This window comes from Amblyomma americanum, chromosome 1 (assembly GCF_052857255.1).
Source record: "Amblyomma americanum isolate KBUSLIRL-KWMA chromosome 1, ASM5285725v1, whole genome shotgun sequence".
In the NCBI taxonomy this organism is placed as follows: domain Eukaryota; kingdom Metazoa; phylum Arthropoda; class Arachnida; order Ixodida; family Ixodidae; genus Amblyomma; species Amblyomma americanum.
In genome coordinates this window covers 395913786-395941211 of record NC_135497.1, presented here as the reverse complement: position 1 = coordinate 395941211, position 27426 = coordinate 395913786, and the positions used below count along the sequence as shown (strand labels likewise).

General features: G+C 47.0%; 1 protein-coding gene across 2 annotated transcripts; it reads right to left on the bottom strand.

Moving 5' to 3' along the window:
- Positions 1-3486: 3486 nt before the first annotated feature.
- Positions 3487-21279, bottom strand: LOC144102065 (xaa-Arg dipeptidase-like). Of its 2 annotated transcripts, none has more exons than XM_077635350.1 (7): positions 21056-21195; positions 18159-18366; positions 14983-15131; positions 10234-10383; positions 8111-8252; positions 5051-5218; positions 3487-3944 (listed from the first exon to the last, which is right to left on the bottom strand). In XM_077635350.1, the coding sequence occupies exons 2-7, from the start codon at positions 18364-18366 to the stop codon at positions 3601-3603; spliced, it is 1161 nt and encodes a 386-aa protein (XP_077491476.1). In that variant the 5' UTR covers positions 21056-21195; the 3' UTR covers positions 3487-3600. The 2 variants fall into 2 exon arrangements, with proteins under 2 accessions (XP_077491476.1, XP_077491470.1); XM_077635344.1 differs by having other exon boundaries at positions 3492-3944; positions 5051-5296; positions 21056-21279.
- Between the last annotated feature and the right edge of the window lie 6147 nt (positions 21280-27426).

Below are 27426 nucleotides of genomic sequence, written 5' to 3'. Positions count from 1 at the left end.
GTGCGGGTTTTTTGCGCTTTTACACCAGGTTCCTTGTTATTCACTTTTATCTAATTTAGCCCTCTTTTTGTTGGCTTTTTGTTTTGTTTTATGCGTCTTGTTTTACACTGAGTCTTTGCCGTGTTCTGTTGACGGTTCAGGTTTCATTCTCATCTTTTTAGCCCTTTTAGTCCTCCTTTGTCATTTCCCGGTTTTGTGACGTGGCCTTCGATCATAATTTCTTCTTCGGTGATATGTTCGTGATTAGTTTAGGTTTTAGCTTGTGTCATCCCGTCTTTTACCTCTTGTTTTTTCCAGTTCCTCATCTGAGACAGGGAAGTTCCACGTGCTGCGGAAGAGCTTAGTGCTCTCGTGATATTGTCTGCCTTGTGCGATATCATGATTTGCCGGTTCGCACATCGCGTCCATGTGCATCACTGCTTGATTATTGTTCACAGGTCGGGCGTGTTGCTTGGTATAAATTCGGAATATTGGCAGCCAAACAATAAAGTTGTAAGTTGCCGCTTGTGTGTGTTTGTGCTCTCCTACTCTCCTGACACTTCATCTGCGCCATTATTCCGTTAAGCTTGAAGAGATGGGAATATCCTCTTCTTGATGCTATGCGCCGGAGGATGGAAACTGCTTGCAGGCTAGCAAGCCAAATGGCGCTGTTTACCGACTGGAAGCACGCAATCCCGACGTGAACCGCGGCGGCGCTCGATGAAGGGTCCCCGGGAACTTGCTGACGCAGCGCCGGCATCTTCGAGTCTTTGTCCGAGGAGGGAGGCTACGCACACCGCCTCGATGCCCGGGAAAGGACCCGTGCTGCCGGTGAAGTGGCGGTGCCCGAAGGTCACCACGTCCGGGTAACTACGCTGTGGAGCCAAGGCTACTCCACTGCTGACAGATGTCCGTGTCGCTTGGGGGAAGAGCGGCAGACATCTTACCACTTGGACCAGCTGCGTTTCGAAGCCTTTTTCGCGAAGAGCCGTGGCTCGAGGAGCTGGCGCCCTCTTCTCCGAAGAGCAAACCACGAAGGCGCTGCTACACTACCAGGCGGCTCTGGTTCGTCGACAATCTTCGACAACAGAGAACAGATGATTATTGAAAAGTAGCTGATAATATTTTGTTTCACCATATTTTAGAAAAACGTTGATAATATTGTTTACCATCGTTTCCTCCTAATTTGCGGGTGCAAATCTTCGCACTTTTAGCTACAGGGAGTGGGAACTGCATCGAGATTTAGCTGTTACGTTTATCGCTGTTAATAAAACAACCGACGTTTGAAGCTAAGCATGGGTATACCATTTGTGCGCTTGACAGCACTGACATCACACAGCGACAGAGCGAATAATAATAATAATAATTGGTTTTGGGGGAAAGGAAATGGCGCAGTATCTGTCTCATATACCGTTGGACACCTGAACCGCGCCGTAAGGGAAGGGATAAAGGAGGGAGTGAAAGACGAAAGGAAGAAGAGGTGCCGTAGTGGAGGGCTCCGGAATAATTTCGACCACCTGGGGATCTTTAACGTGCACTGACATCGCACAGCACACGGGCGCCTTAGCGTTTTTCCTCCATAAAAACGCAGCCGCCGCGGTCGGGTTCGAACCCGGGAACTCCGGATCAGTAGTCGAGCGCCCTAACCACTGAGCCACCGCGGCGGGTCGACAGAGCGAAAGTGTGTTTTTGCATTTTGCCTCTATTAAAATGCGGCCATCGTGGTCGGGATACAATCCCGCCACCTCTTGCTCGGCAACCGAACGGCATGACCACTCAGCCACCGCAGAATGGTTTACGAGCAAATAAGCGAGCCAACCACATCTCACTGCGCCAGGGGAGCATGCATGAGAATTGGCTGCGCGGCGATTTGTACCGTAGGCTGATGAAACGTGCGTGGCCCTGTCAAGTTCGATATATTCATGTCTACTCTTAGAGCGCCCCGCAGTAGCTAATAGAAGCAAATGAGTGAAAAAAAAATGAACGCAAGCTTATCTTGCGTATGCGAGACGGACAAAAAGAGCAGCGCGTGCAATTTACGACCACAAATGCTTACCACTCACGTTGTAAAATGAAACAGCTACAAGCGAACGAGGACGCGTAGTCGGTCCGCCTTCTCAATAAAAGCCGACGATTTCGCTAGTTATACTTAGTACATGATGAAATCTAGGCATGCCAGGCAATTTTTCTCCAAAACAAATAATGACGAGTATCATCGAACATACCAGATGGTTTAGGGAAGGCTAAGTAATTTTCAAAAATACGCTTTCTGGGGTAAAAAGATGGCTTGTGCGGCATGGCATTATCAATGTTGGCGGACACCTGAAAACCGGTGAATCATTTTAAGTAGTAAGCTGGTGAACTAATTTTTAATTATTAAATTTTCAACTTCTAGGGTTGGGCGCCTTTGCAATCAGAGACTTGTAGCCGGTCGTTAGTAATAGCCATATTACTTTTTAGAATTTAGAAAATGTGACATCCTCGCCGTTGTGGCTCAACAAAACTTGGCTGCATCGTGCCAAAAGACATGCCCTTTCGAAAAGCATGTAGGCAAGCAACCTTTCCGGTGCACGTAACTAGATAAAAAAGCCAAATTTTGTCGATCCACAGCCGGTGGATGATCGCGTTTTCTAAATTATAAAAACTAATATTACTAATGACCTGCTGGAAATCTCTGATTTCAACTAGGCGCCTAACTCTAATAGCTAAAATGTTAATAAATAAAAATTTGTTAACAAGCTGACTACTTAAAACAATTCACCGGTTTTCTTGTCTCCGCAGAGCGGTAATATTATGCCGCAAAAGCCATTTTTTTACCTCAAAAAGACTTGTGAAAGTTATTCAGTCTTCCCTGAAACAACTGTTATATATGGCATGGTTCAAGACAACGAAAAGAAGAGAGGGAACTACAGCCCACATATTGCTTTAAAATTGATGATAAGCAAAGGAGCAGTAGCTGTCTCACTCTTGATGGACTCACCAACTGCGCCCTTGAAGGACGGTATGAAGACTGTGGAAGAGAGAAAGAGGAGCCATAGTGGACGGCTTCATATAAATTTCTACTGCCTGGGGTTCTTTATTAAGCAGTGGCATCACGTAGCATACGGACACCTTTTGCACTTCATTTGCTACACCGCGATTGAGAATGAGGCGGTCATAACAAATGGAAATGTAAAGTCACTTTGGATGGACACTGAAACCGCGACGTGAAAAAAGTGCTGGAGAGGTGAAACCGAGAGCAAGAGAAAAAAAGTGGTAAAGTGCCTTTCTTAAAATAAATTCCTTAATAAACAAGCTCTACATTTACAGCCTGGTAACGAATTTGAGTTTAAGCACAGATATCAGTCTGTGGATCTGTGGCTAAAGCGTTCGACTGCTGAGCACGAGGGTGCCGCCGTGGCCATGTTTTGATGGACGCGAACTGCAAAAGGTGCCCGTGTGCTTTGCGATTTCAGTGCACGTTGAAGAAGACCCTGTGGTTTAAATCAATTTGGAGCCCTCTACTACACGGCGCCTCCTTCTGTTTTCCTTCGAGAAGGGACATATTGATGTCCGTTTGTTCATCTGTTTATTTTGGCGGCAGTATTCATCGACTTTATATCGTGCCCAGCACAAAGCCGGCTATAACTGTGGCGCATCTGCCGGCAAGCTGCTTCCATCGTGACGGGTAAGCCCTTGTGCCGAAGCATGCGAGCTGTCGAATTCTTTCCACATGTCTCGCAGCAGTTCTGCGTCGGTCATCACTTTGATGGCAGTGAGTGCCAGGGCCTTGGCAACACTGAGTGTGATGTTGTAGGACCGCACGTCGTTGCAGGCGTCGCGATAGCCCTCTGTGTGATTTCCCCCAGAGGTGGCCGCTTCCAAGGCATAGTAAGGCTGAATGGTGGGCACCACTTGCGACACGTTGCCTACGTCAGTGGATGCGCTGCTTGCTGGCGAGACGTCGCCGTCTGGAAAACGCAGCCCTGCGAAGAGAACGTATCGAATATGTGTCATAAGCCGCCATGGTAACGCTGGTCAGTTCAGTAACCATGCGAAACGAGAAACTTTAAATACAAAACTGCGGGTAGACAAACCTACCTCCAAGCGCCAAGCAGCATGCCGTGGGACACACTTTTACAGACAACCCGTAATCCTGGCACGCCGCGCCTAGCAAGGCCCGCTTGCCTTCCAACAGGAATGCGCTACTAAAGCGAACACTTCGTAGCTGGGAAAGCGTCGCCTGATTGCTGCCGTTATAAGTCGCCTCAATAAAGAGTGCCGTTTAGTATTCGCTAGACGACTTACAAATGCTTGCTCTGCTGAGTGATGGCGTGTTCTGCATACTTTCGACAGTGGGATGCTGAGGAGCAAGATATACAATGTAAAGAAGAAAAAAAAACTGCGCTTATATTCCAGTCGTACGTCATAAGCTTCGTTACAACATCGTGCCAATGGTTTATGAAAATTTTGAAACTCACACCATCGCGATCTCCTAAAAAAAGCTCCCGGGTCAACCGGAATGTGTAATACGGAATAAATGGTACCCGGAGCCAGCACAACATCGTCACGTCGTGGTGACTGCAGTCAGGCAGTCTGAAAGACAGCGAAGGGGGCTTTCAAAAGCACCTGTTTATTGGGATGACTCGCGTTCAAAAAGAACTGAAGCACTCGGCGGCGGCGATGGGCAACAAGCGAGCTTGGTTGTACAAAATGCCCGCCGCGCTCAGCCGTGCTCAGTTTTAAGCTTACGATGAATTTTCATGATAGGGCGTGCAAAGTGACCACAACAGTCTGGAACAACGCAGAAATGGCTCCGCCTCTGTGCGACCAATCGAGATAAGTCTGGTCGCGTCTTGCATCACAAACAAAGGGATGAACCCGCATGCTGGCCGCTTTGAAGGGTGAACAAACAATAAAAAGCTTTTGCGTCAATATAAGAGGCAAAATGCAAGCAAAAAGAAGAGGGATCAAACATCAGCTGCGCCATCAGGAGGCATTCGAATGTGAATTTGGATGATTGGCATGTGAACGCGCATGGACGCCGACATAATTGATGCCAAGTAAATTCACAGCAAGGACAAACACTTACCTTGTTCCTCGGCGTAAGCCCTGTATACCTTCGCCATGGCTACGTTGGGCACCAGATTTTTGTAGGAGGGCATCGCCTCCTTCACGCTGACTTCGCATCCCGAGCTGAGGGCACCGGCGTCAAAGCACGCCCGAACCCTGCGCCCAAGGTCCTCCAGCTGTGATGCTCCTGGAGCACGCAAATCAAATTCCATCGTGGCCTCAGCGGGGATTATATTCGGCTGGTCTCCTCCTTTGCGAAAGATGCCTGCATAGTACCAAGGTGGTAGCTAATGTGTCTGGGCTATTGAAAAGAATTAAAGGAACGAAAATTTAAATTTACTCTCTGGGCGTGAATTTTTTTGGCCACATGATATCAGGAGCCGAGAGCATTCAAGAATAACGAAACCAAGACAACTTTAGTGAACGAAAGATTTGTTTAAAAGTTTTTGGTTATGTGCTTAGAACTTGTTCATATTTGATGCTAAGTGAGTCTCAAACCGCAACGCCAAGAGTGAGCAGGTGCGTGATAAGAAAACTACAAGCTACCGTTTTTCATCTCACTGCACAGAGAAAGCTCTAAGCCGGCCGCGGCTAATCTCCTCAATATACTGGTGCGCGTATGAGCTGCATCTTTTTTCTTCTTACCCTCTTTATTCCGTCTGAAAGGAACCTGTTTTCAGACTGGAGATGTCTTTACACCTTATTCTGGGCCAAGTGTTGCCTGCACGCGCTTATATCGACAGCATAGGCCTGTGGTGCACTCCGAGATGTGTTATGAGCCTGCGCAAATTTGAGAAGGGGGTGACCGCCCTCCTGGCAAAGATATATCCTGTCGTAAAGCCGCATTGGGCTCCATCTGCCATTGCATTAAGCTCAAAAAATATATTTTACAAATATCACCTCTCCGCACACCCCCTAATTCCCCCCACCCCTTTTCAAGAGCTTCCTACAAATCCGCCCGTGGAAATGAGGCATGTCAGTGCGATCGTCCAGTTTTAAAGTGTAGGCTTATTTCAAAGGCCTAGAGGCCTAAAAATGATCCAATCACACAAGGTGCTCAAAATAAAGTTATCATGCTTATAACAAAAATGAGTATTGCACGTTAGCCATTTTTGCATATCTTATGCGATCTGGGGGACAAAGCTCTAGATTTTAACTGCCATTGTCAATCTCCAAACTTCTGAATTTACTGGCGTAATGAACGCACTTTTTCTCTTCCAAAATACATCCAAAAATTTTGGGGGTGCGTTCATTACATGGGGCAAAATATTTAGAGAAAGAGGCGGTAAAAGGGGACAGTAAGTAGGTTGGTGGGATAAATATAACTAAAACTAAATAGCCTCTTCAGCACAGTTTCCATGCTCGAGAGCGCAGGCTACGGCATTTACTTTAAACCCGCACGTATAAGTCATGTAGCGGCCCATAATGATTTGCAAAGAGTGCACAAATAGAATTTAGTCGCGCAAAACTCACAGCATTCAGCGCGAAGTGCTACCGCCAGTTGCTACAGTCCTTAATATAGGGCCACGCACGATTTTTATTGGTTTTGAGAGTCCACGCGGAAAATGCTTATTGGGTGTCCGTCCCTTGCTGTAAGGTATCTTGGTCTCGACGTCGATGTTGTACCTGCCTTCAACTTCTTTTTGCCCATGCGACATTCTATGCGTGTATGATACCACTGCCCACCTTCTTTTTCTTTTCCACATAAGGCCAATGCCTAGTTTTCACGCATCTATGCCGTTTTTTAGAAGCCATAGAAATCCTTTGCACAGGCAAATAAAGTTGCAGGCAGGTACTTCATCGATGTTTCGTGTTTTGCGCACCAAGCAAACTAATTGCTATGTGCAAGCAAGTTATGCAACAAGAGAAACAAAGAAGGAGGGCTCCCACGGCAGTTTTTAACGGCTATTAATCATGAGCTCAAAGAAATAGCCAGCGCAACTATCAGGGATGGCACGATTGAGGAGGCTGAAGAGGCTGCCATAGCCCTACCGGCGGCAGAGGCCTACCATGCTCAAAGGTCCCTAATAATTCTAACAGACTCGCAAACAGCATGCAGAAACTACATGAACGTAAAAATAGGGGGGAGGGGCAGCGCTCCACATCCTAAAGAGAGCCAAATTACCGCCGAAGCAAAAACAATTGCAACGCATAAAAATGTGGATACCGGGACACACAGGCATCGCGGGGAATGCCGAGGCGGATAGGAGAGCTCGAGAGCTTACAAAACGAGCCTAGAATCAAACCAGCCTCGAGCAGCCTGACGTGGAACCAGTGCCCTTAGGACACTCAGAAATTCTGAATTACTGTAAGGGGTCAGGATTAGATATCCCCCACCTCACAAAAATCTCCACCAGCAGGAAGCGGTCTGTTGGAGACAGCTACAAACGGGAACTTTTCCGAATCTAAACATGCTAAGTAAGATCCATCCAGGGCTATATAGCAGGAAATTCCCGTTGTGCGAGGACAAAGCCACGTTAATTCATACAACGTTGTGTGAAAAGAGAATAAATGCGGCTGCAATAAACAAAATCCCGAGTGCGGAGCAGTTAGAGAGGATGCTTTCCAGCGAGGATCCGGCGGTCCAGGCAGGACTGGTCCGGAAAGCCGACCTGGCGGCAAGACTCAGTGGGGCCCTGGACTAGCGGCTCCAACACTGCCACAAGAGCCAAAGACCACATCAAAAGATGTGAAGAGTGGCTCGACACCAAGGCCCAGCCATATATTTCTATCAGTAAAGTTATTACCACCACCACCAACACCTCCCATTGAAGCGGCATAGGCCGCAAGGCCTAGCGGCGCCAATTAGCAGCGGTCTCAAACTCCTCATTAAGAGAGGGCAGTGACTGCTGCTCAACCATGTGACTCGTGATGCACAGGCGTATGATCCGTAATCGACACTGTGAGTGTGTAAAATTTAATAGACAGATAAGCCTTCGAATGATTGTGCTGAACAATGCAGTCAAAAAACTTCCTCATGTGCGGGGGTATCCGAGTGAAATCAACGGAAAAGTTCAATCACAAAATTGCCGTCCCACTGTATTCAGTAGCAGCCAGTAAAGCACCGCTGCGGGCTTACCTGAGACGCGATACTCCGGCCGGAGTTGCTGCCTGAGCATCGCCACGTTGGAATAAGCAGCGACGGCGGCGTCCAAAGCATTGAGGCCTTGCCATGGCGAAGCTGCCGAATGGGTGGGCCGTCCCTTGTACCTTACCATATACTGCGTTCAAGTATAGCGAACGATCGGAATTAGTAACTTGTTTTCATGGCTTCTGAATAACATGCAAGAAATCTAATCTGATATAAACCTAACGCAGGATGGTTTATGGTTTGTGTGGGTTTAACGTCCCAAAGCGATTCTGGCTATGAGGGACGCCGTAGTGAAGGGCTGCGAAAATTTCGACCTCCTTGGGTTCTTTAACGTGCACTGACGTCGCACAGTACACAAGTCTAGAATTTCGCCTCCGTCGAAATTCGACCGCCGCGGCCGGGCTTACGAAAGAGACATGGTATTTGCCGGACGAAAGCCTATGAAAGCACCCGACATAAACCTAATATTTTCAGTAGATATCTTCAATTCAGTTTAAGGGACTCCAATGAGGGCATTATTGACATTATTGTGCATAGAAGATGGCAAGAATGAGATAAAATATATTTTCAAGGCGCGTGTAAGGAGAGATGTTGGCCGGTGAATGCGGTGATGTGCTGGGAAAACGTCGTTGCAGTCTTTTAGCTGCTCTTGCAAAGACGGGCAAAATATCTGCGTACGTGGGCATGCGGTTTGATATGTATACTGCCGCGTTCACTACGACCTGCGGCGCACGGTACGGGGTCAGAGCGCCCGAACCACTGCGAGCACATTAGGGCTGAAAATTAAGACATTTAGCTGCGGATTAGAACGAGGGGGGTACCATGCGCCCCATCTGCGTGTCTTTGCACCCCGATGCGCGCATTCATTGTTAAGAGCGAAAGGCAGTACGGTCACCACCTGCTCCAAGTAGTAGCGAGCACGACTGGACACCCAGCTAATGTTGCATGGAGAGCTGCTAAGTATGGGATGAAAACTTTCAGGGCTATCTGCGGAGCTTGTTAAGAATTTGGCCAAGTTAGGAGGGCTCGAGTCTTGATATCACGGTTATTGAGCGAGCACTTTCTGCAGGCGATTTATGTTGTAGCGTGCAGAACAGGAGTTGCAATAGCTTTTTAAAATTCGTCCTGCGTTTCAACGCGATAGCGTTAAGGACCCCGTGTCACAGAAAAGCTGGCGTCGCTGACTGTGAGAGAAAAATGAAAAAAAGTTCCCAGAGAAGCAGTCTAGGTGGCAGGGAGGCGGCCTAGCTAGTTCACGTGACCTTGTGACATCATCAGAACCTGCTCACCGGGTTGTAAGCAAACTGCCCATCGTGGGAGGTGGCAGTTAATTTAATGACTGGTCACAGGAGGTTGCTCGAGGAGAGCAACATTGTCCTCACAAAGCCCCACCGGTGGCAGCACCTGCCTTTGCAATGCAGTGTAACATCGTTTGACTACTGCATCACTGCTCAAAAAGTGGTACGAACACTCCCAGCAATCTACAAATGTACATTAGACAATGACCAATTTCGCATATATGGGCATTAGGCTATCGCGTCATACCATGAAGGCGGAGCTTAGGTGCACCTTCTAGTTCTTGCTCAAGGTTTTCGACAACGTTCCGCGGAGAGCACTAGCATACGAACAGCAAAATATGTGGTAAAAATCGTCGGCTACATTCGGGCGTTATTTATAGCCTTGCGTGTCACACTGGAATTCTCTGCAGAAGCCGTGCTATATTGTGTTCGATGTGGCTGTAATCTGCGATGCGATAATATGCTCGAGTAACTTACAGCCGATGCATGTCAGTGAAATGGCTCGGGAGAGTTCTGTCACATCGCCTTCCCCGTTTTTAAGCACAGCAATGACATTTGCATTACCCAGTCTTAGGGAGCAAGACTGATGACAAAGGTTGGCAAAAAATTGGGCACAAGATATGGCTGGAGATGGAGAGTGTTCTTCACTACCTCACAATAAATCTCATCAACGCTGGTACGTGTGGACACCTTAAGGATTATAATGAGATGAGCGAACTCCTTTAGAGTGTCCCGCTCTCGTTTCGCTCTCTCTCTCTATTTTGCTTCAGCACGGTCTTCCGCTTTCCGCAGAGCAGCGGAAGTGCAGTTTACCTTGGCGACGGCAGTGGTGCCACAGGCTGCCACGTTGCGAGTGCTTGGGTGGGCCATCAAGGCAGCATGGACGCCGTCGAAGGCTCCCGCCTTGAGCAGATGCGCTTTGCCTCCACCGCCTTCTTCGGCTGGTGTTCCCAGTAACACGACCTACGCCACGTGGAAAGTTTCCGTTGTGAGCCATGAAACATGAAGAGCTGGTGCATCGGTCTGCTATTATTCTACATCACTTTTTATGCGTATAAATAGAAATCAATTACAAAAGTGCGCCTTGGTATATGGCTCCTGGTTCCTGCTATATATGAAAAGGCAGCATCGAAGATGCAACTGTGGCAGAATCGCACGCTTATTTCCCATATTAGGTTTTGTTTAAGTTTCATTCATGTGAATGCCCCGCATGTGCCATACCTGTCATTTTTAGTGAAGTCGGGCAGCACCAATAAGCGAGGACAAACAGAGAAACAACCAGTATGACAAGTGTTGAAACTACCACCATTCATTTGGAGAATAGAGTGAGCATCTATATCAAACATCATGCTCACGTGAGAAAAGGAAACAAGAAAATCCTGAAATGACCCAAAACAAGGTGGCATAAACATATAGCCATCCGCTAAAACGGCCGAAAATGAACTTGTGCGCACATTCGGCTCAAAACACTGCGCTGGCAAAGGAACCGCAGCTGGCGACTTTAACAAAGCAGCAAAAAAGCAAGGACTAAAAAGGAACGCATCTAAAAGCCATCACAACGAGAACAGTGTCAAGAAAGCCGAAGCAAAAGCAGTGTCAGCGAGACGAAAGTAGCAGGGAAAAATAGCAAAACGCCGCCTTAACAAGGCTGCATCAGGCAAAGACAGTGAGTAGAAGAAAAAGCGGCGAAATTAGCCAGGTGAAGGCATTGGTTTGTTACCCTGCATTGGAGGAAAGGGATGGGGGATTTAATGGGGAAGGATTGGAGAGAGCCGATTGAGTTAGAAATAATGACAGGTAGAAAAGACGAGAAATAACGTAAAAGCAGTGTCGAACGCTGGGCAATAGCTAAGTCAAAACAACGAGGAGCATCAATATCAGTAAGAAATATCTATATAAGATGAAGATATCAGATCAAAAAGTAACGCCTCCGCGTTTTTTCTTTACCCGGTTTTTCCAGAGATGGAGCCAGAGTAACAAGGAGGCATTGTGCGATATTATTTCCGAAATTATGCGCTAGCATCAAATAGTAACCTGGTGAAAAGTCAAGACAGGCAAAGCACTTTCTTCAAAAATATATACTCAGCCATAGTCCTTGCGTTGAAATGTCTGCCATTCCCAACTAACGATTCAAATTGCTAGTATACCCATAATATCCACCGCACCTGATTCCCAATGACTACACAGTCTTTCTAAAACTGAAAAAAGAACTTGCATTGGAGAATATTTTTTTTGTGCAATAATCAGCTTTCAGTAGCCGCAGCTGCATTCTTTGTGGAGTCTGCTTAAAGTTTTTTTATAGAAAATTTACTTCTGTTAGGGAATCTGTGGTGCAAATGCGTTTTACTTGAAGAAGATTTCTCCGTTGAAAAATGACCTGGTACCACGGTGGAAAAAAGACAGCAGATGCGACGGCGGTGTGCGGCATGGCCAGCTAATATGTCTTTACGCACTGTGCGGCCGCAGGAGGCAACACCGGTACTGCGGGACGGTAGTTCGCTCGTTTTGCTTCGGGTTTTTGTGCAGGCGCTTGATTTCTGTGCATGTTTCGCGTTCGCCTCATTTAAATAACTCTTTTTTGTTAGAGGGATGTCGCCTTATATCTCTGCTTATATTCCGCACTACAACTGGAACCTAGGCCATATGAGTGATTGCTAATTGATAATCTTCGCAGCAGTTTCTTAGTGCATCGTTCCATTAGCCTGGAACTTCGAAGTTTATGAGGAAAAAGAATGCCTAAATGGCTTTTATTAAAAGATTTATTGAGAACTAGTTAGAGCCGTGTAACTATATGCGTTCAGTTGGGTACATGAGCACTCCAAAGACGCCAAATTGTGCAAGACTTGCTAATTTTGCTTGAGTTGCGACATGTTTCTCGTTACGGCACGATTTGAAGAGTCTAATAATCGGCTTCAGATATATTAATTGTTATTTCTATTGCGACAAAAGTAATATCGACATTGTGAGGAGGCTGCTCACCTAGGTTTGTGACGTCCACCTTTTTTGACAGCACGCACTTCAAAGTTTCTGAAGTTAAAGGGCATCTGAGATGCTTCATTGTTTAGCAAAAGAAAACTAAATACAGAAACTCTCGAAACGAACTAGCAAGACACAACCAGCACCAAATCTGCTCGATCTGTTTAGTCGGTGCACATTATGCAATGCGGCGAGCTTAGGCCTTTTGAGTCCGCACCTTTTGGGTGTTGTGTTGCCGCGCGCGACGGGGCATTGGAAGTCTAATAGAGAGCACTGGAGAAGGGCATTCGTTTAGTAGCTCAACTGTAGCTTTTTATATCGACATTGTCTCATTATTTTGAGGCCTTAGCAATTGTATACGATAACCCTGACCAACTGACCATCGTGCTCTAACGAGCACATCTTGCCTTTCGTACAGATGTTCAGTAGACTTGAGAAACACGGTACCTATTTAAAATCGTAACGGTGCACTTCTTGCGACAGCGAACTTCACGAAAGATTAAAAATAGCAGGTCAAAGCAGGCCTCGGGAGTTGCAGTGACCCAATCCCGAACGCGCAACACGGTCGCGCACATGGACACACCTGTTATCTGAGCTACCGACCACTCTATAAGGGATCGCTTGGCACGAAACAGGTATTCCATTCGCGAGGCAAAGCAACAAATCATTGCACGTACTTCCACTGTGCGTTCCAAGGTGATGAGCTCAGCCTCGCTCGAGCAGACGACGCGCATGTGTGCACTCGAAAATGGAGGGATTTGTACAGCGAGGGGCCCCAAAGCCAATAGCTACCCAGCATTAAATATCTAAATAACGAAAAAAAGCCATCTTTTAAGCTTGCAGACATTGATTGCTGACTGAGGTGAGAAATTTTTCTCGGCCGTGGTGATGCTCCGTACGAGCATCAGTAGAATCAGCCGAGGGCATGGAAGAACGCTCTCCTCCGGTTGCACTGAGGCCGGTTACATTTGGCTGCACTTGCTGCACCATATCAAGGAATGCAGCCCGAACCCACTGCAGTTCTGTTCTTGGGAAAAGTACACGCCTAATGCAGCACGAGTTCTTGGCTAGCTTACACTCTCAAGTGCGGTTAAGTGATGTGGCGGAGCGCATGTGTGCGTCGGAGGAGACATGACCGCTGTCGTAACGAAGTGGTGGCAGTTATTTCTTGAAAGGCGAAGATGGTTAGCTGTTTGTGGCGTCAGGATTGTAAACCTCAGCGGTCAAGTCCAACACCATGGCAGCCTTTTGCGCGTATCCATAAATCATTTGTATTTAATACATGCAACGACTTTTTTTTTTTCAGGCGAACGACGATTTTCTTGGGGTGATTGATAGCAACACTAATGTGTAGTGGGATAATAATACTTACATTAATCTATCGCTTAAAGAAAATTACTTATAAAGCAGCAAAAAAAACAACGATGCCGCCGGTGAGATCTGAACCCACGACCTCCGAAAATAGCGTCCGGGCGCGATATTCCGAGAGCACCGGACGCGATATTCGAAGGTCGTGGGTTCGGATGCCATCGGCAGCATGGTTGTTTTTTCTGCTACGTTATAAGTAATTTTCTTTAAGCGATAGATTAATCTAAGGATTATTATCCCACAACACATTTTAAAAAATTAAACATTCCCCTATGCACCTTGTTTTCGGTAACTGTTGGCTCCCTTCATAAATTTGTCGTTTACCTTGTCTGCTAATATATATATATATATATATATATATATATATATATATATATATATATATATATATATATATATATATATATATATATATATATATATACACACACACCCCGACCGTGTCAGGCGGCGGCTCATTTATTCATGACGTGGGGATGGCCAAACCGGGTTGCAACCCAAACCATGGAAACCTAATTTAGGGTAGGTTGGGTTAGGTGAGGAATGGACATTTTCCGATTGCCGCTCTTCGAACAACTGCCACCGTCAACACTAGATCCGAACTCCGGCACCGAAGGGAAAACCTAACTGCTGGCGCACCTAGTTCGCATCAGGCCTAACTACGTGAATCGAACATCATTTTTTTCCTCTCATAAGCTTAACATTTAAATATTTATCATTATTTTAATCTAAGTTTGCATTGGAGAAATAAAATTTGTATTTAGAAATAGAAACATTTATAAGGTCTCTTCTTAAATAACAATGATATTTCTATTTGAAATTCATGATATAAATTAACTTAGCTTCATTTTAATGCGTTGTATGTTAATGTCACTAACGCATAATATTGATTTGAACTGAGCGATGTGCTGGCGAGAGAAACGCGTGTGGAGAGTGTGAGCATCTGGCGAACGTTCACTACTGTGTAACCTAATCCCTGCGGTGCCCAGCCGCCTGCAGCGTTGATACCCGCTTTGAACGCGGAAAATGCGAACTTTCAAGCGGACGTTATTTCATGTGCGGAACCATGCGGGCACGACATGGAAAGAACCAAGCGCTCTGTCGGTACTAGGCCAGGCGCCCATGTGACGCAGCGATACAGATTTTATGACCGGCGGCACTGCTTCGGATTCGCTGATGGGGTGACATCCAGTCACTTGGTGTGTCAATGATGCTGACCTTGCCGGTAAGCGACGCTCGTCGAAGGGCCTCCTTCACCGCGACTCCCGCCGCCACTGAGCCCTGGGCGATCAGGTTGTGACCGCAGGCGTGGCCAAGGCCGGGGAGAGCGTCGTACTCGCACAGCACAGCAACCGTCACGTCTCCACCTGAAATAGATGGCTGCGCTTGAAGCAGCGCATAAAAGGGCAGGCACTGAAGCTGGCTGCCATTCTACAGCGGCAGCTGTTCTTGCGACATCCGGTTGGGAACGTCCTGTTTGCCTTGAGAGGAAGAAAGTGCGAGGGAACGCGCAAGGGGAGAGAGCCGGGCAAGCGCGAGCCTTTTAGTGCGTTAGCGCTAAGACAGCCACTCCAGCGAAAAGTAGTAGTAAGTGGTTTATTGAAGTAATACTAAAGAGGAAGCAAACGATTTTTGCTAGCCCCGGCATCGGCCATCTATAGTGAAGCACCTGAGCGGTGGTTAACGGAAATAAAGGATAGCACGCAGAATGGAGAAATCAAATTAAAGAGCTAAGGGGACAGGAAGAGAGGATTGGGGAGAGGTAATATACACAAAAACTATATACACAATAATAAATATGTACTGGTGCGCGCGTGATTAGTTCATGATGAAGCAATAAAAACACACGCGCACAGCACTATGGCGAAAACCCGATGCATGAAGCCGATTTGACCTTTTACCTTTGCGAGCAACGACGGGGAAAGGGGAGGAGCACCACCTGTCAAATTTTTTGTCTCTTTTCGCCGCTACGTGCAGGTCCTTGAGTGCAGTGGACGCGCATGATTTGCGCGGGGCATGTGATCACAAGCGGAAGCTCGGAGCCTGCAGAGACGTAGCCTGTCATGCAGCCGAAGGCGGAAGATAGTCCCAATGTTAGCGCTAGGCGCCCTGAATGCAGCCCAGAGGAAGCACCAGGCTCGGGACGCTGCACGTTAGCGAGAAAGTAGAGCCCGAGAACATCCGCCGAGTAGAACATAGCATGAACGCACACGAAACGCCCCCTCCTCCAAGTTCCGAACCGTGCCGAACTGCCTGCAGGTGCCAACCTGACGATGCACTTCGCGTGTCGAGACCGGCGCAGTGCGGAACCACCACACGAGTGCATCGTCAGGTGGCGCCCGCCGCATGCAGTGAGGCACGGTTCAAAACAGTTACTTTTTGAAGCTATCCGTGAAATTCGAGTTAAGCGAGGTTGCCATGAACGTTTTTTCTTTTTTACGCGAAATTGCGCAGCGCGCCAAAACACCCGCGCCTGTGTCGTCGAATGTATACTTCATCCGCATGGAGCAGCAGTCGAGCGCCAATTTGATGCCGCGCTCCTTGTTGTGTGTTTAGCATCGAGTTCCACCGCTGCAACCGCAATATCCGCTTCCTAGGAGAGCTACAGCGCATGCGGAGATCGCCCTGAGGGCGCCAGGTGCCGGCCAGCTGCTTGAAAAACTTGCCGCGTCGGAACCAATCAGCGCGTGCGCACTGGCGGCGCGCGGAAGGGGGCGCGGATCGCGCCTAGGTAAATCTCTCTATTAACTCGTTATATGTGCGAGTTTTGGGCTGTAGATTTATTAAATTTGCCGCCCTTTTGAATGCATGGTCCCTTTGAGTGCAAGCGCAGAGGAAGCGTCGCAGTCGGCGTTGTTTGAATGGCCCAGCTGTAATATGGGGACTTCCACCCAACACTGATGCTTTCTCCTTCTTTTACTGCCCTTCTCAGTCTTTTAATGCAGCAAACGTTGCCGTTCGACTTCATCAATCAGTTTTAATGCGTTGCCCGTTATCGCAAAAGATGTCCGGCATTGATGTGTCAAACCACGGTGGCAGGAGGCAAAGTGGAGGGAAGTCCCCTCTCTACTTTCAGGGAAGAAGAGAGAGAGAGAGAGAAATGAGAAAGAAGAGGACGATAAGTGGAGAGGGGCATCACAGTATGTCACAGTCGAGTCGTCAATCAGAGTCGAGGAGTGAGAAGAGTGGACGGGGTTACGGCACGTCACACGGTGGTTCATGGACTGTATACCGCCATCTGCTCTCACGGTCTGAACCCGTGAGCGGCAGCGGGTGCTTCTTCGGGGCGGCACACAAATCCAAACGCATACTCTGCCGCATAAATGCCATTGATCGTCTCTCGGTCCTATAACTCCATGACAAGAACGCCGACAACTGCATGCAGTCACAAGAACACGGCCACTCGGGGACTAACGTGCAGCGGCGACGATAGAAACCTGACGTCGCGTACGCGCACTCGTCCAGCTAGGGTCAATATCGAATCCTGTGACGACACGCCCGGCTCCCTCCACCCCTCAGGCGCCAGTACGGCGTCGGCGATCTCTTCTGTTTTGCCAGATTAGAGGTTCGGTGAAAACGGGCTCGCCGGCAGCAAATGTTGGCCCAGGCAACGGCGTCGTCGAATCAACCAAACGCTCAATGCGGGCTAGGCTTTACAGGTGCTCCCCGTCCCGTGAGTGTTTTCTGGAATTGAGTTGAAAGTCCTTTATTGGGTAAGGAATAAAATGCATGCGAATGGCAACTGAAGTAAGTCGTAATAAAAAATTGCAGTAACTTTCACGACTGCCGCGTTGTGAGAGTATACGCTAACAATGGTGAAGGAGGAGACAGAGAACTTTGCTCCAGTACAGGGCTAGGACCTCGTGAAAAGGAGCGCGCGCACCCTTATGTCTCGCTGCCTAACGTGCCCTGTATCTGCCCTGACCTCTTGAGAGTGGTATGCTTCCCCTTCTGTGCTTCTCTTGGCATAGGGGTAAACGCCTGCACTGAGCAGCAGAGAAAGGAAATGCACCGCGGTGTTTGCGCGTTTCCCACGTTGTCCTTTTTTATGCGCTTATTACTCTTTCGAGGCACCAAGGAGATGATTGCACGAATGGAAAAAGGTTTGACGGAAGAGTGAAGTTTAAAAGGGACCGATAAAGGGGCGCCTCGTATGTGGTTTCTTTTTCCTTCAATGGCCTGGAATATTTCATTCACGAAACTAGTCTACAAATATAGCTTTCTTGAAGGGCAACTATCATCAGACGTAGCTATAATAGGAATGGTAAAAAAAACGTTGTCGATCCGCTGTATGCGTTTTTTTTTAAAGTTTCAAGTTTCACCCTGCAGGCAGTGATACCCGAGCGTGCACTATTACAGCGTGGACCCGTACTCTTGGATAAAATGGTACTTACATCCGAATTCGGCACGGAAGGCTGTGTGGAGCACGTAATTACGCACTACCTGGAATCCTTCGCCCTCCAAGTAACGAGTGATATAGTCATGGGCCTTGAACTCAGCAAACGCGAGTTCGGGATTGCGCCAAAGGTATTGTCCCAGTGTAGTGAGGGCGTCGGCTTTGGAATCGATGGTGTCTTGCGCTATGCAGCGATACTGTTCCATCTGAAAAAGACATTTCTTCGTCAATACCTGCGCCACATATTTTTATAAATACAGCTTTGCAGCTACGCAGCAAATTACTGGAGCAATAAATCATTTTCCCGTGCACATATAGCCCTAACAAACAATTGTGAATTAGACTGACGATTTCTTAGTAGGACATGGTGAACGTACATTTGCCACGCAGACAGGAACTAAAAAGACACAAATGGCGTTACTACCGGATGGCATTTTTCTGGCTCCGTCACTCGGAGCTAGAAGGGGGCTAGTAAAAGCCAAATAATTAAATGTTCCGACGTTTCTGAGAGTGATAAAATAAAAGAAAGTGCACGTGCGGGTTAAAATAATGCTGGCGGCTCGAAAAGGCGCCGTAGGCTTTACAACACGCCACCAGCGGAAGTTACGTTTGCAGTGAACTTCCTGCGCGCTTCCTACGCAGTGTTTGTGTTTTGTGCGAAAAAAAAGCGTAGATTCCCTCTCTATGCGAGACTTTACAGGACGACTTTTTCTTTGTTTTAAAAAATGATTGGGCGTCTTGCCCGCTGACGCGAACTCGTCATTTTTCCTACCCGGACCCTTCTAATTTAATTTAATCAGTAGATTTTAATTATTCAATCACCTCGTTAGCATGGTTTTAAAAATTACTAATGCGCACCGCTGTGGAAAGTTTGTTCTTGAACAGATACCCTTTTCGACCTCCGAATTTTCAGCAATTTCTGGAAATGTTAGCTGAAGCAGCAACCCTCATTAGGGGAGCTGTGTAAGTGTTCTCGAGGGGTTTGCCAGCTCCATACCATCAAATAAAGAAATAACTTCATGTCTTACATCGCAGCCCACCTCTCTCTTGATGAATTTCTCGAATAGGTCTCTGGACAACAAGGTAGTATAGGGAAGAAAAAGGCCCATGCACTATAGATGTTGAAATTCAGTCCCCGAGCGATGCTTAACCCTTGTGCAAAAGCTCATGGCAGAAGAGCGCGGTGAAGGATTTGTCCTGAACGCGCCTGTTAAGAGCAGAAGAACGAGAACAATAAGGCATCACATCCTCCGGCCTCATCACTAATCTCCAGCTTAAGAAATATCTTTCGCCAAACAACACACCGCGTCATTAACCAACCGGCTGTTCCACGTTGTCAGCTGATATGGTATTTAACCTTCCATGAAACGCTCGTACTCCTTCCTCCTATTCCAAATCCTTCCTTGTCGTGCCCCTTTCTTTACAGGAGGTGACCAACAGACCTCCAGCCTGTTTTCTGGCTTCGCCCAGCAGGACACACTTGCAAAGCTCTAGTCTTTACAGCCACCACTTCGCCCCGTCTCGGTCCTGTATAACCTACCAAGACATCTGTACAGCACGAGCAAGACGTGGATCTTGTAATAAAAATGCTCGGCTACTCACTGGTCGCTTGGGGTGCAGCCGTGACCACCGCGCCCGATCTGAACTGCGGTGAAATCGCGCGCAGCCAGCGGGAATACAAGGCACCCAGCTCCGCAGCCGGAGCACCAATTCCGAATTCCAGACAGTGCTGGGTCTATTCGTTCTTGAAACTAGGTCCTTGATGAATTCAACTTGCGTCGAGTATTCAACGGGAGCAGGCGCTTTTTAAAATGCCGTCTAACATTTCACCCGAGTCAACCGTAGTTGGTTCAGTGACAACTCAAATGGTCACGTTATTAACTGGTTATTCAGTTCAGTGAATTTTTCGTCACGCTGTTCGTTCTTCTTCATTACGATTGCACCTAAGTAATTGCTGTCACAGTACTCGGGCAGTGGCCTTTTCTTTTATTTGCCCCTAGCGATGGTTTTTCCTGCGAATGTCTGGGAAGAAAAAAAGTTTTTGTCGGAATATCAATTTAACTTCAGAAGGCGAACGTTGATAGGAATTTAAGAAACAGTAAAATAGTATCCCATTGCGGCTTGCTCGGCGATCTTTCTTTTTTATGAAAGGTCGTGCCCACGCGCTGCAGCCACACGGCTAATTTCAATGGTCATTGAGAGGTTGGCATGCGATCCGACCAATGGCGCTAGGCGCAGAAAAGTTTTTTTGGAGCAAAGAGTAAGTAAACCAGCGTCGCATATTCAAGTAAAACCTATTGTTTTTCAAGCTGTTGATGAAAATCTATTCGAATACTTCACAGTTTAGCACAATTCACAATCAGCAATGGCAGGGCGGCGCTGTGCAACGCTGCCAACTTCTTGTCTTGTGAGAATATTTGCTTATCATCAGTAATACACAATAAATAATCATATAAAATCGGAAAATACTAATCTCGTGACAGTGCCTCCAGCAATACAGAATTCGTTCTGTGATGTATTTAGGGATACCTTAATGTGCTTCCGAACTGCATCGGGTCTTCCCTTCATTATATTTAGTCTTCCTTGGATGGAGATCTCTGCTTTTGAAGCATTCGGAAACACACTGGAATGTGTGAATTCTTTGCAGACCGTGGGTATTAATGCAACTCATCCTTGTCTTATTTACACAACCCTATGTTAAACTTAAAAGATAGTTGATAAGTGCCATAGAGAACGGGCCATGGTCATGTTAAGTTTAGACCCGGAAGGAGCGGCACAGAACAGGAATGGAAATTAACACGGATCTAAAATACAACTGAGCCAGAATACGAATGGAACCCGAAAAAAAAGTGGTTGATCACCATGAATAGGAAAAAATTAAACAGGCTAACTTACCTCCACGGATGTATGTTTCCAACCTCGGAGCACAAATATGCCAGTATGATGCGCCTACGGATAAGCGCTTGTTGACATCAAAGGTGCCACTCTACATTTTGTGCGGGTTAGAGGTGGCGAGGATCTGAACTGAAACGGAAGCAGAACAAAAACTGCGCCTGCGTGCGCAGCTGTTGCCTGAGCGGGCTGAACTGAGCGGCAAGGAGGCGCCGAGAGCTAGCTATGACTGACGGCCTTCGCGTGGGACGAGGCGCTTGCCGCGGCCCACTCACTACACGAACAGCAACAACAGGAGGGATGCGGGCAGCAGAGATAAAACATTCAGGTCGTTTGCCGAAGTCAAAGCATGTCGCAACTCTAGGAGATAACCGGCTCTTGCGGGTTGCGTGTGTTGATAAAGAAAAAACAGCAGACTTCTACGGCGGACGAAAAGAAAATGTCGACGTGCATTGATGAGAGGAGGTGGCCTGTGCGTCTTCCCATTTGGAATGAACTGCGATAAAATATGTGGAGGCATAGAACTTAATGCGGTGCTGTTCACTGGCTCTGGCTTCTTTAAAAAAAAATTTGCGTTCTGATCCGTGCTATACCTACATTAGCCCACTGTAGGAATGTATGCATGCTGTTCAATGTTTCCGTGTTATGCATGCACAAGGAACACCCAAAAGAAGGTCGTCACTGATGAAACATGTACGCACTTATTTCGTTGCGTCGCTTGTAAGCATCCAGTGATTACGTAGCGTGTATGACATGTCTGCTTAGAATCATCGCCTGTTATCGCCGTCTCGGAGAAAGCGTCTGTTTTCATTTTCATTTATGTCAAGCAAGCGGCGAGCCAACCAAACATGCAGAACTATCGCACTCGAAGAGAGAAGTCGGACACTAAACCACGTGAGAGCGCGGACAAGAGCACGTGCGATGGAGGCTACGAACTTGGGCTCGAAAGCAACACAGAACACATCACAAAGGCAGGCACTGTGCGTGCTCCGAAGTGATACAAAAACATGCAACGTTTTCAAGGAATCTATCTTTGCTCATTTCGTGAGGACATTGTGCATTCGTAAGCGGATAAAATTTATCTTTCACACAATATTTTTTATATTAATCTCTGCTTTCCTCCTTGTGCTTCGCTGAGTACTAAACTGGCACTAAATTTCAGCAACGCTGTTATTGTTGTCACGCTAATTGTGAGCTAACTGTTGCGCGAGCAAGCGCCATTTTCATTAGCTTCTATGACTCGCATGCCAGATGACCGAAGGGCATTGAGTATATCTCTTCCTGGAGCAATCGCTTGGCCGGACGTGGCTGCTGCGACTGTCTTACTCCTTCTCTTCTTCCATGCCTATTTCTTTCAACTACCTTCTATCTGCGTGCAGCAGTGATGGCGGCTCGATTAGATTTCATTCTATAGCGGCGTGTACGGGCGGACGGACAAAACATCTCCGGACAAAGAGATGTAAGAGTGCAGCTGTTAAATGCATTCCTTAAGGAACAGACTAAGAAAATTAGCACACACAACCTTGTAGACATTACAGAGACGGTCGAAGAGCCAGAAGTACATACAGATGTTTAAGAATACGATGAAAGCCTAGGTTCTCTCGAAATTGCATCGTAAAGGCGACAGTGTTTAATCTTATTTAATGGGTTTCTTTTTTGTATCTTAGTAAACACCTGCAAATATTTTACAAAGCGAGGAATGCTCACGTCATCACCCCTCCTAACGTGATGAAAGAAGAAATCCAGCATTAAATGCGCCGCTTTGCTTATGATGTAAACGTCAGAGACATCACTCCGTTTTACAATTGGAATTGCAGTGAAATAGTTTTCCCAAACCAAGCCGAGTCCCAACTAAAGCTGGCCATGCTTTTGCTTAGTTTTCTTTTTCTAACCCCTTTTTTAAGAATATTCTTTGAAATGATCACGTGGTTCATGGAGTCGCAAGGAAAAGGAGCCGTGTAGAGGCGCGCGAATGTTCGAAATTTCCGAATAACGAATCCATAATGCTCCTGTTCGAGTCCTCCAAAGAAAATAATAATTCATGTTAAAACTTCGAAACAAATCAAATGCCTCAAGTTTTCAAATACTTTTCGAATAATTGGCCCAAAGGTCGAACAAGGCTCACATAGTATTTTTCGGAGGCTGTTCCAAAAACAGGGCCCACTCCAACGCAGCGCAGCCTGCTGCCGCGATCCCTCAGCGCAGGATGGAGGGTTCAGCACCGCGACGCGGCCAAATAAGAGTCAAGGCGTCCATAATGCTCAAACATGGCCTCAAAGATTTGGGGCTGGTGGTGGAACCCGGGCAGGTTCAGAAAATACTGATTTGATGCCTGATGTTAGGCAATGGCTCATTCTTAGTTCTTGTCCTTCTGTCGTCACCATTAGCAAAAAGCAGTTTTCCTGCCTGTCTAACACGGCGGTCATAGAGTGAATATACTGACTTCGCGATGCATGCTCAATAGTGGAGATTCTAGTTGCGTATTTTGACAGTTGTTAGTTACAGCGCCGTAACTGAGCGTCGCCGCTATAGTTTCGCTGGTTAGCATGATTTTCGTTTTGTACGAACATTCGCACAAATAGCGGATATTCGTGAAAACGTTCGATTCCGTGTCTATTAATTTCTATCCCATACAAAAACGTCCTATGTGCGTCTGCGGAAAAAGCTGTGTCCTTCTATGTCCTTTTATGAACGTCTATAAGCACCCACAGAGGTGCTTATTGCCAGCTATTGAAAAATATATGCAACTAAAGCTATAGCTTTGTAACCATACAACTGTCCTAAGCTCTCTAGAAAAATATAGAAAAATATATCAGCCTGTATCTACAGCTATAGACAGAAATAGGAAAGGTATATAGCTATTTGAGCCAATTGTCTATAGTCGGCCATGGGACATTTTTGTATGGGATAATTATTCTATTATTGTTGTATTTGGTTTGGAAAGATGTACTATACACGCACTCCTAGCGGCGGGTGATAGAGCAAGCTCTCTGCAAAATTTGGTACATTATTTGTCTTGTAGAAAGAAAATGGCAGAGAACGGGAATGAATTTATTACAAAAGCAGGAACGCAATAATTTCGTCTCAGAAATGTGTTTATAGCTTACACTTTACACGTGTAATAAAATTATCTATGCTGAATTACCGATGACAAGAACGGCTTTGGTGCAGTTAACAAACCAGGCGCAGCTCGGCGACGTTTGTGGAGGGAGATGTGGGTATTCCTCGCCAGGAATTTCCAACGTGCGGCGTTGTGGCTCCAATAATAGCAACACCGGTTGGCGACCCTCCTCATCATGGATACTTTGGGAATGCTTCGGCTTTCAACAGTTTCACTCGCGGCGTGCTGACGGTTGAACGGAAAGTCACGCCTGGCAGCCGCAGCGGCGTATCGCATGCTACGGCGTGGGTGGCGTTTCTCAGGCGCCTGCGCACAACCTGCTCCCGTTATCCCGTTCAATGCACATTTGCAGAAAATATGGGAGGTAGTACTACCGGACGCAGGCCAATAATGCAAGATTTACCTGCAGTTTGCGAATTAGCACAGCTGGACCCGTAGCGTTACAGCCGCCATTTTCGGCGCTCAGTACATCTACCAAGGAGCGATATGCCGCTCTTCCGTTTCATATGTCCCTCCGCAATTTCGCAAGCTGGCACGAAGACGCTGACTTGACAGTGTTTTTATGTTTCCATTACCACGTACCGAACTTGACGCCTTGACATGCGTTTTTGGTGAAGCGCTTTCATATGCAAGAATTAAAACGGTGCGTGCGAAGTCGCTTGTTTTACGATCAGCTACAGAGAACCGAAAAATAACTTTGATTTACGAGGATTTCGGATGTTTTTGGCTATGTTTTGCTTGCCCCTCATAAGCGGTGTGGCCGCGAACCTGCAGCGCTTGAGTAATTCTGCGATAGAAGGAGCGTCGGCCCCTCATTTGATTAATTTCACACTATAGACCGCACTTTTTTAAGAGCCTTATCGTGCACGTAAGGAAAGGGCGAGAGGTCTTTTACTTCTTGCTTGCAAATGGAAGCTTCCCAAAGCGTGCCGCAGAAGTACATCGCCTGTACCGCTTTGTGTTACGGCTCCTATGTTCTTAAAGGATACCTTGTGGCTGGCTATCGCCTTTCACATCGCCAAGTTTTGCAGACATGTATTCGTGATTCAGGAAAAGACCATCGTCACCTTGTCGTTCGCGATAACTGCCCATTCCAGTGTCTGTCAATCTTTTTCTTAGTAGACCAGTTAGAAGTCGTTCAACATCCTCCCACTGGGACCGCGGTAAATGGATGCCAAAGAAGCCCCGATTAGGGCATTGTGACATATCGCCGGCAAAAGCCGTCTGCTCGTTAGTCCCTCGGTCCAATCTTTACCTCGCCTCGCACTGTGTGAGTCGTCTGGTCTTCCGCCTCACTCCTCTCTAGCCCTATCATCAACTGACGCCGTAGCCACGCCCAAAACAATGGCCTCAAATGGTGCGTATCGGAGCAGTTCTCTACTCCCTTCCAGGCCGCTAACTCCCTTCTTTTCGGCTGTAAGCTGGCCATAGCTTTGCACACTCGCATATCGAAATTTCTTGTCCACGCGCTGCTGTAGATTTGCACAGTAAATTTCAGAGGTATTTAAAACCTGAACATTCTGCACCTTGTGTACACAAGGGTCACCGCAACCTGACGGGCCCTGTATACTGGGTATTTCTGTGTCAGCTTGTTCAATGAATCATAATTAAAATAAGCGGGTAGCAGACCCGTAAATGAAAAGGAACAAAAATTATTGTGTCAAGCGAAAAGACGTAAAAACACTCGTCTAAAGTAAATATCCCGTAGCCTGTAGTGGCTCTGAAAGGTCTCACCAGTTGCTTTTAAGTTGGCAGTCAAGCATAGAAGAACCGTTTAATGTAGATTAGAGAGAACGCTTATTACTACGAGCACAGTTCAGAAAATAGTTATAACATGGCAAAAATCCCTGTGACAGTATTGCTCCCAAATTCTCACTGTTCACTCGAGAGCAAGGCGTCTCTCACCTCTACTGACGAGGTCTGGACTTGCGCGCTTTCTGAACTGAGAATTTCGCGAGCTCTGCGCTTTCACATTTTAAGTGAGTGTAAGCTACATGAACATTTATTCGAAGACAAACACGAGGCACCACCTACTGCCCGCAGTTGTGAAAATTGGTTGTTTCCGTCTAGTGCTCACACTGCAGTTCCGCGGCTACTGGGACGGCGCCTAATATCTGAAAACTAACTTGGACCACTTCCGTAAGAGAAAAAAAATTGGCTGGCGCTTAGCTAAGGTTAAGCCTGGATATCTCGAAGCGAAAAGGTTCGGTGATGCTTATGGTTTAGCTTATGATTATGCTTTATGATTTAGCCTATGATTATGCTTATGGTTTAGCTAATTCTTATGCTTTATGATTTAGCCTATGGATATGTTTGCGGCTTTGCTGCGTCGTTTAGCTAGACGTTCTCCTCGTTGTTCGGGTGCCTCGGACGCTCGTTGAGCTTTCAGCCTTTCATTTCTTCGCTCCTTTTCAGCCAACTCCGGTGGTAGCACTTCTGTATCGGTAGTATCACTCTCTTCTCCTTCCATGTTGAATGCGCACGCCTATTCTGTGGCAAACGGTTATATACTCGGCCGCCGCGATAAACACGCGCTTGCGGCGAACGTCAAACGATGACGCATAGCGCGCGGCAGTGGCCACCTACGCCGTGCGTGACGTCACTCGTGCTCCGACATACGCCGGCTCGCGCGAAGCGCGGTGCTGACTAGCGTAGTGAAGCTTTTCGCTTCAAAATATGATTCGTTTGTGCCTCAGAAAAGTACGACGACAATGTGAAGGGCCATATACTTCCGGCACCTTACATTTTCTAGAAGCAAAAATTGAATAGGCATTCCGCATCTGTCGTGTTACGGTGCCGAGGTGCAGTTATCCCCGTAAGAGGTGCTGCCGTGCAGTGAACTGCTTACTATGAGCCGCTGGCAGTTTCGGTTTCTCGAAGCTGAAACAAATTAGGTTCAGGTTCGTACCGCCCTCCCCGTAGCGCTCGTAATGCGCGCCGCGGCGCGGTAGCGAACAACCAGAATGTGCTTTGCTCGCTTGAAAAGTGGTGTTTCCTGTCATGCGGATCAGTGTAATGAAGCAAACGCGAAAATATGCGATGGAAAGAAGGCCTATCTAAACAACAACGCGGCAGTTTGGGCTTGTTTGTGGGACATGACGTGAAAATATCTAGCGCCCTACAAGACGAGGACAGTGAACAAAGACAGGAGACACAAAAGCGCTCGTGTGTCTTCTGTCTTTCCTCGCTGTCCTCGTCTTGTGGGGCGCTAGATATTTTTCCGTCTATCTCTACGTATATATTGAAATAGCGA

Excerpts from the sequence above, each read along its gene's own strand:
- LOC144102065 (XM_077635344.1), bottom strand. The coding sequence starts at position 18,366 with ATGGAACAGTATCGCTGCATAGCGCAAGACACCATCGATTCCAAAGCC. Across the intron at positions 10,384-14,982 it reads GAGCGTCGCTTACCGGCAAG|GTCGTGTTACTGGGAACACC; the intron begins GTCAGCATCATT and ends CACGTGGCGTAG. Across the intron at positions 5,297-8,110 it reads GCCGGAGTATCGCGTCTCAG|GCATCTTTCGCAAAGGAGGA; the intron begins GTAAGCCCGCAG and ends GGTACTATGCAG.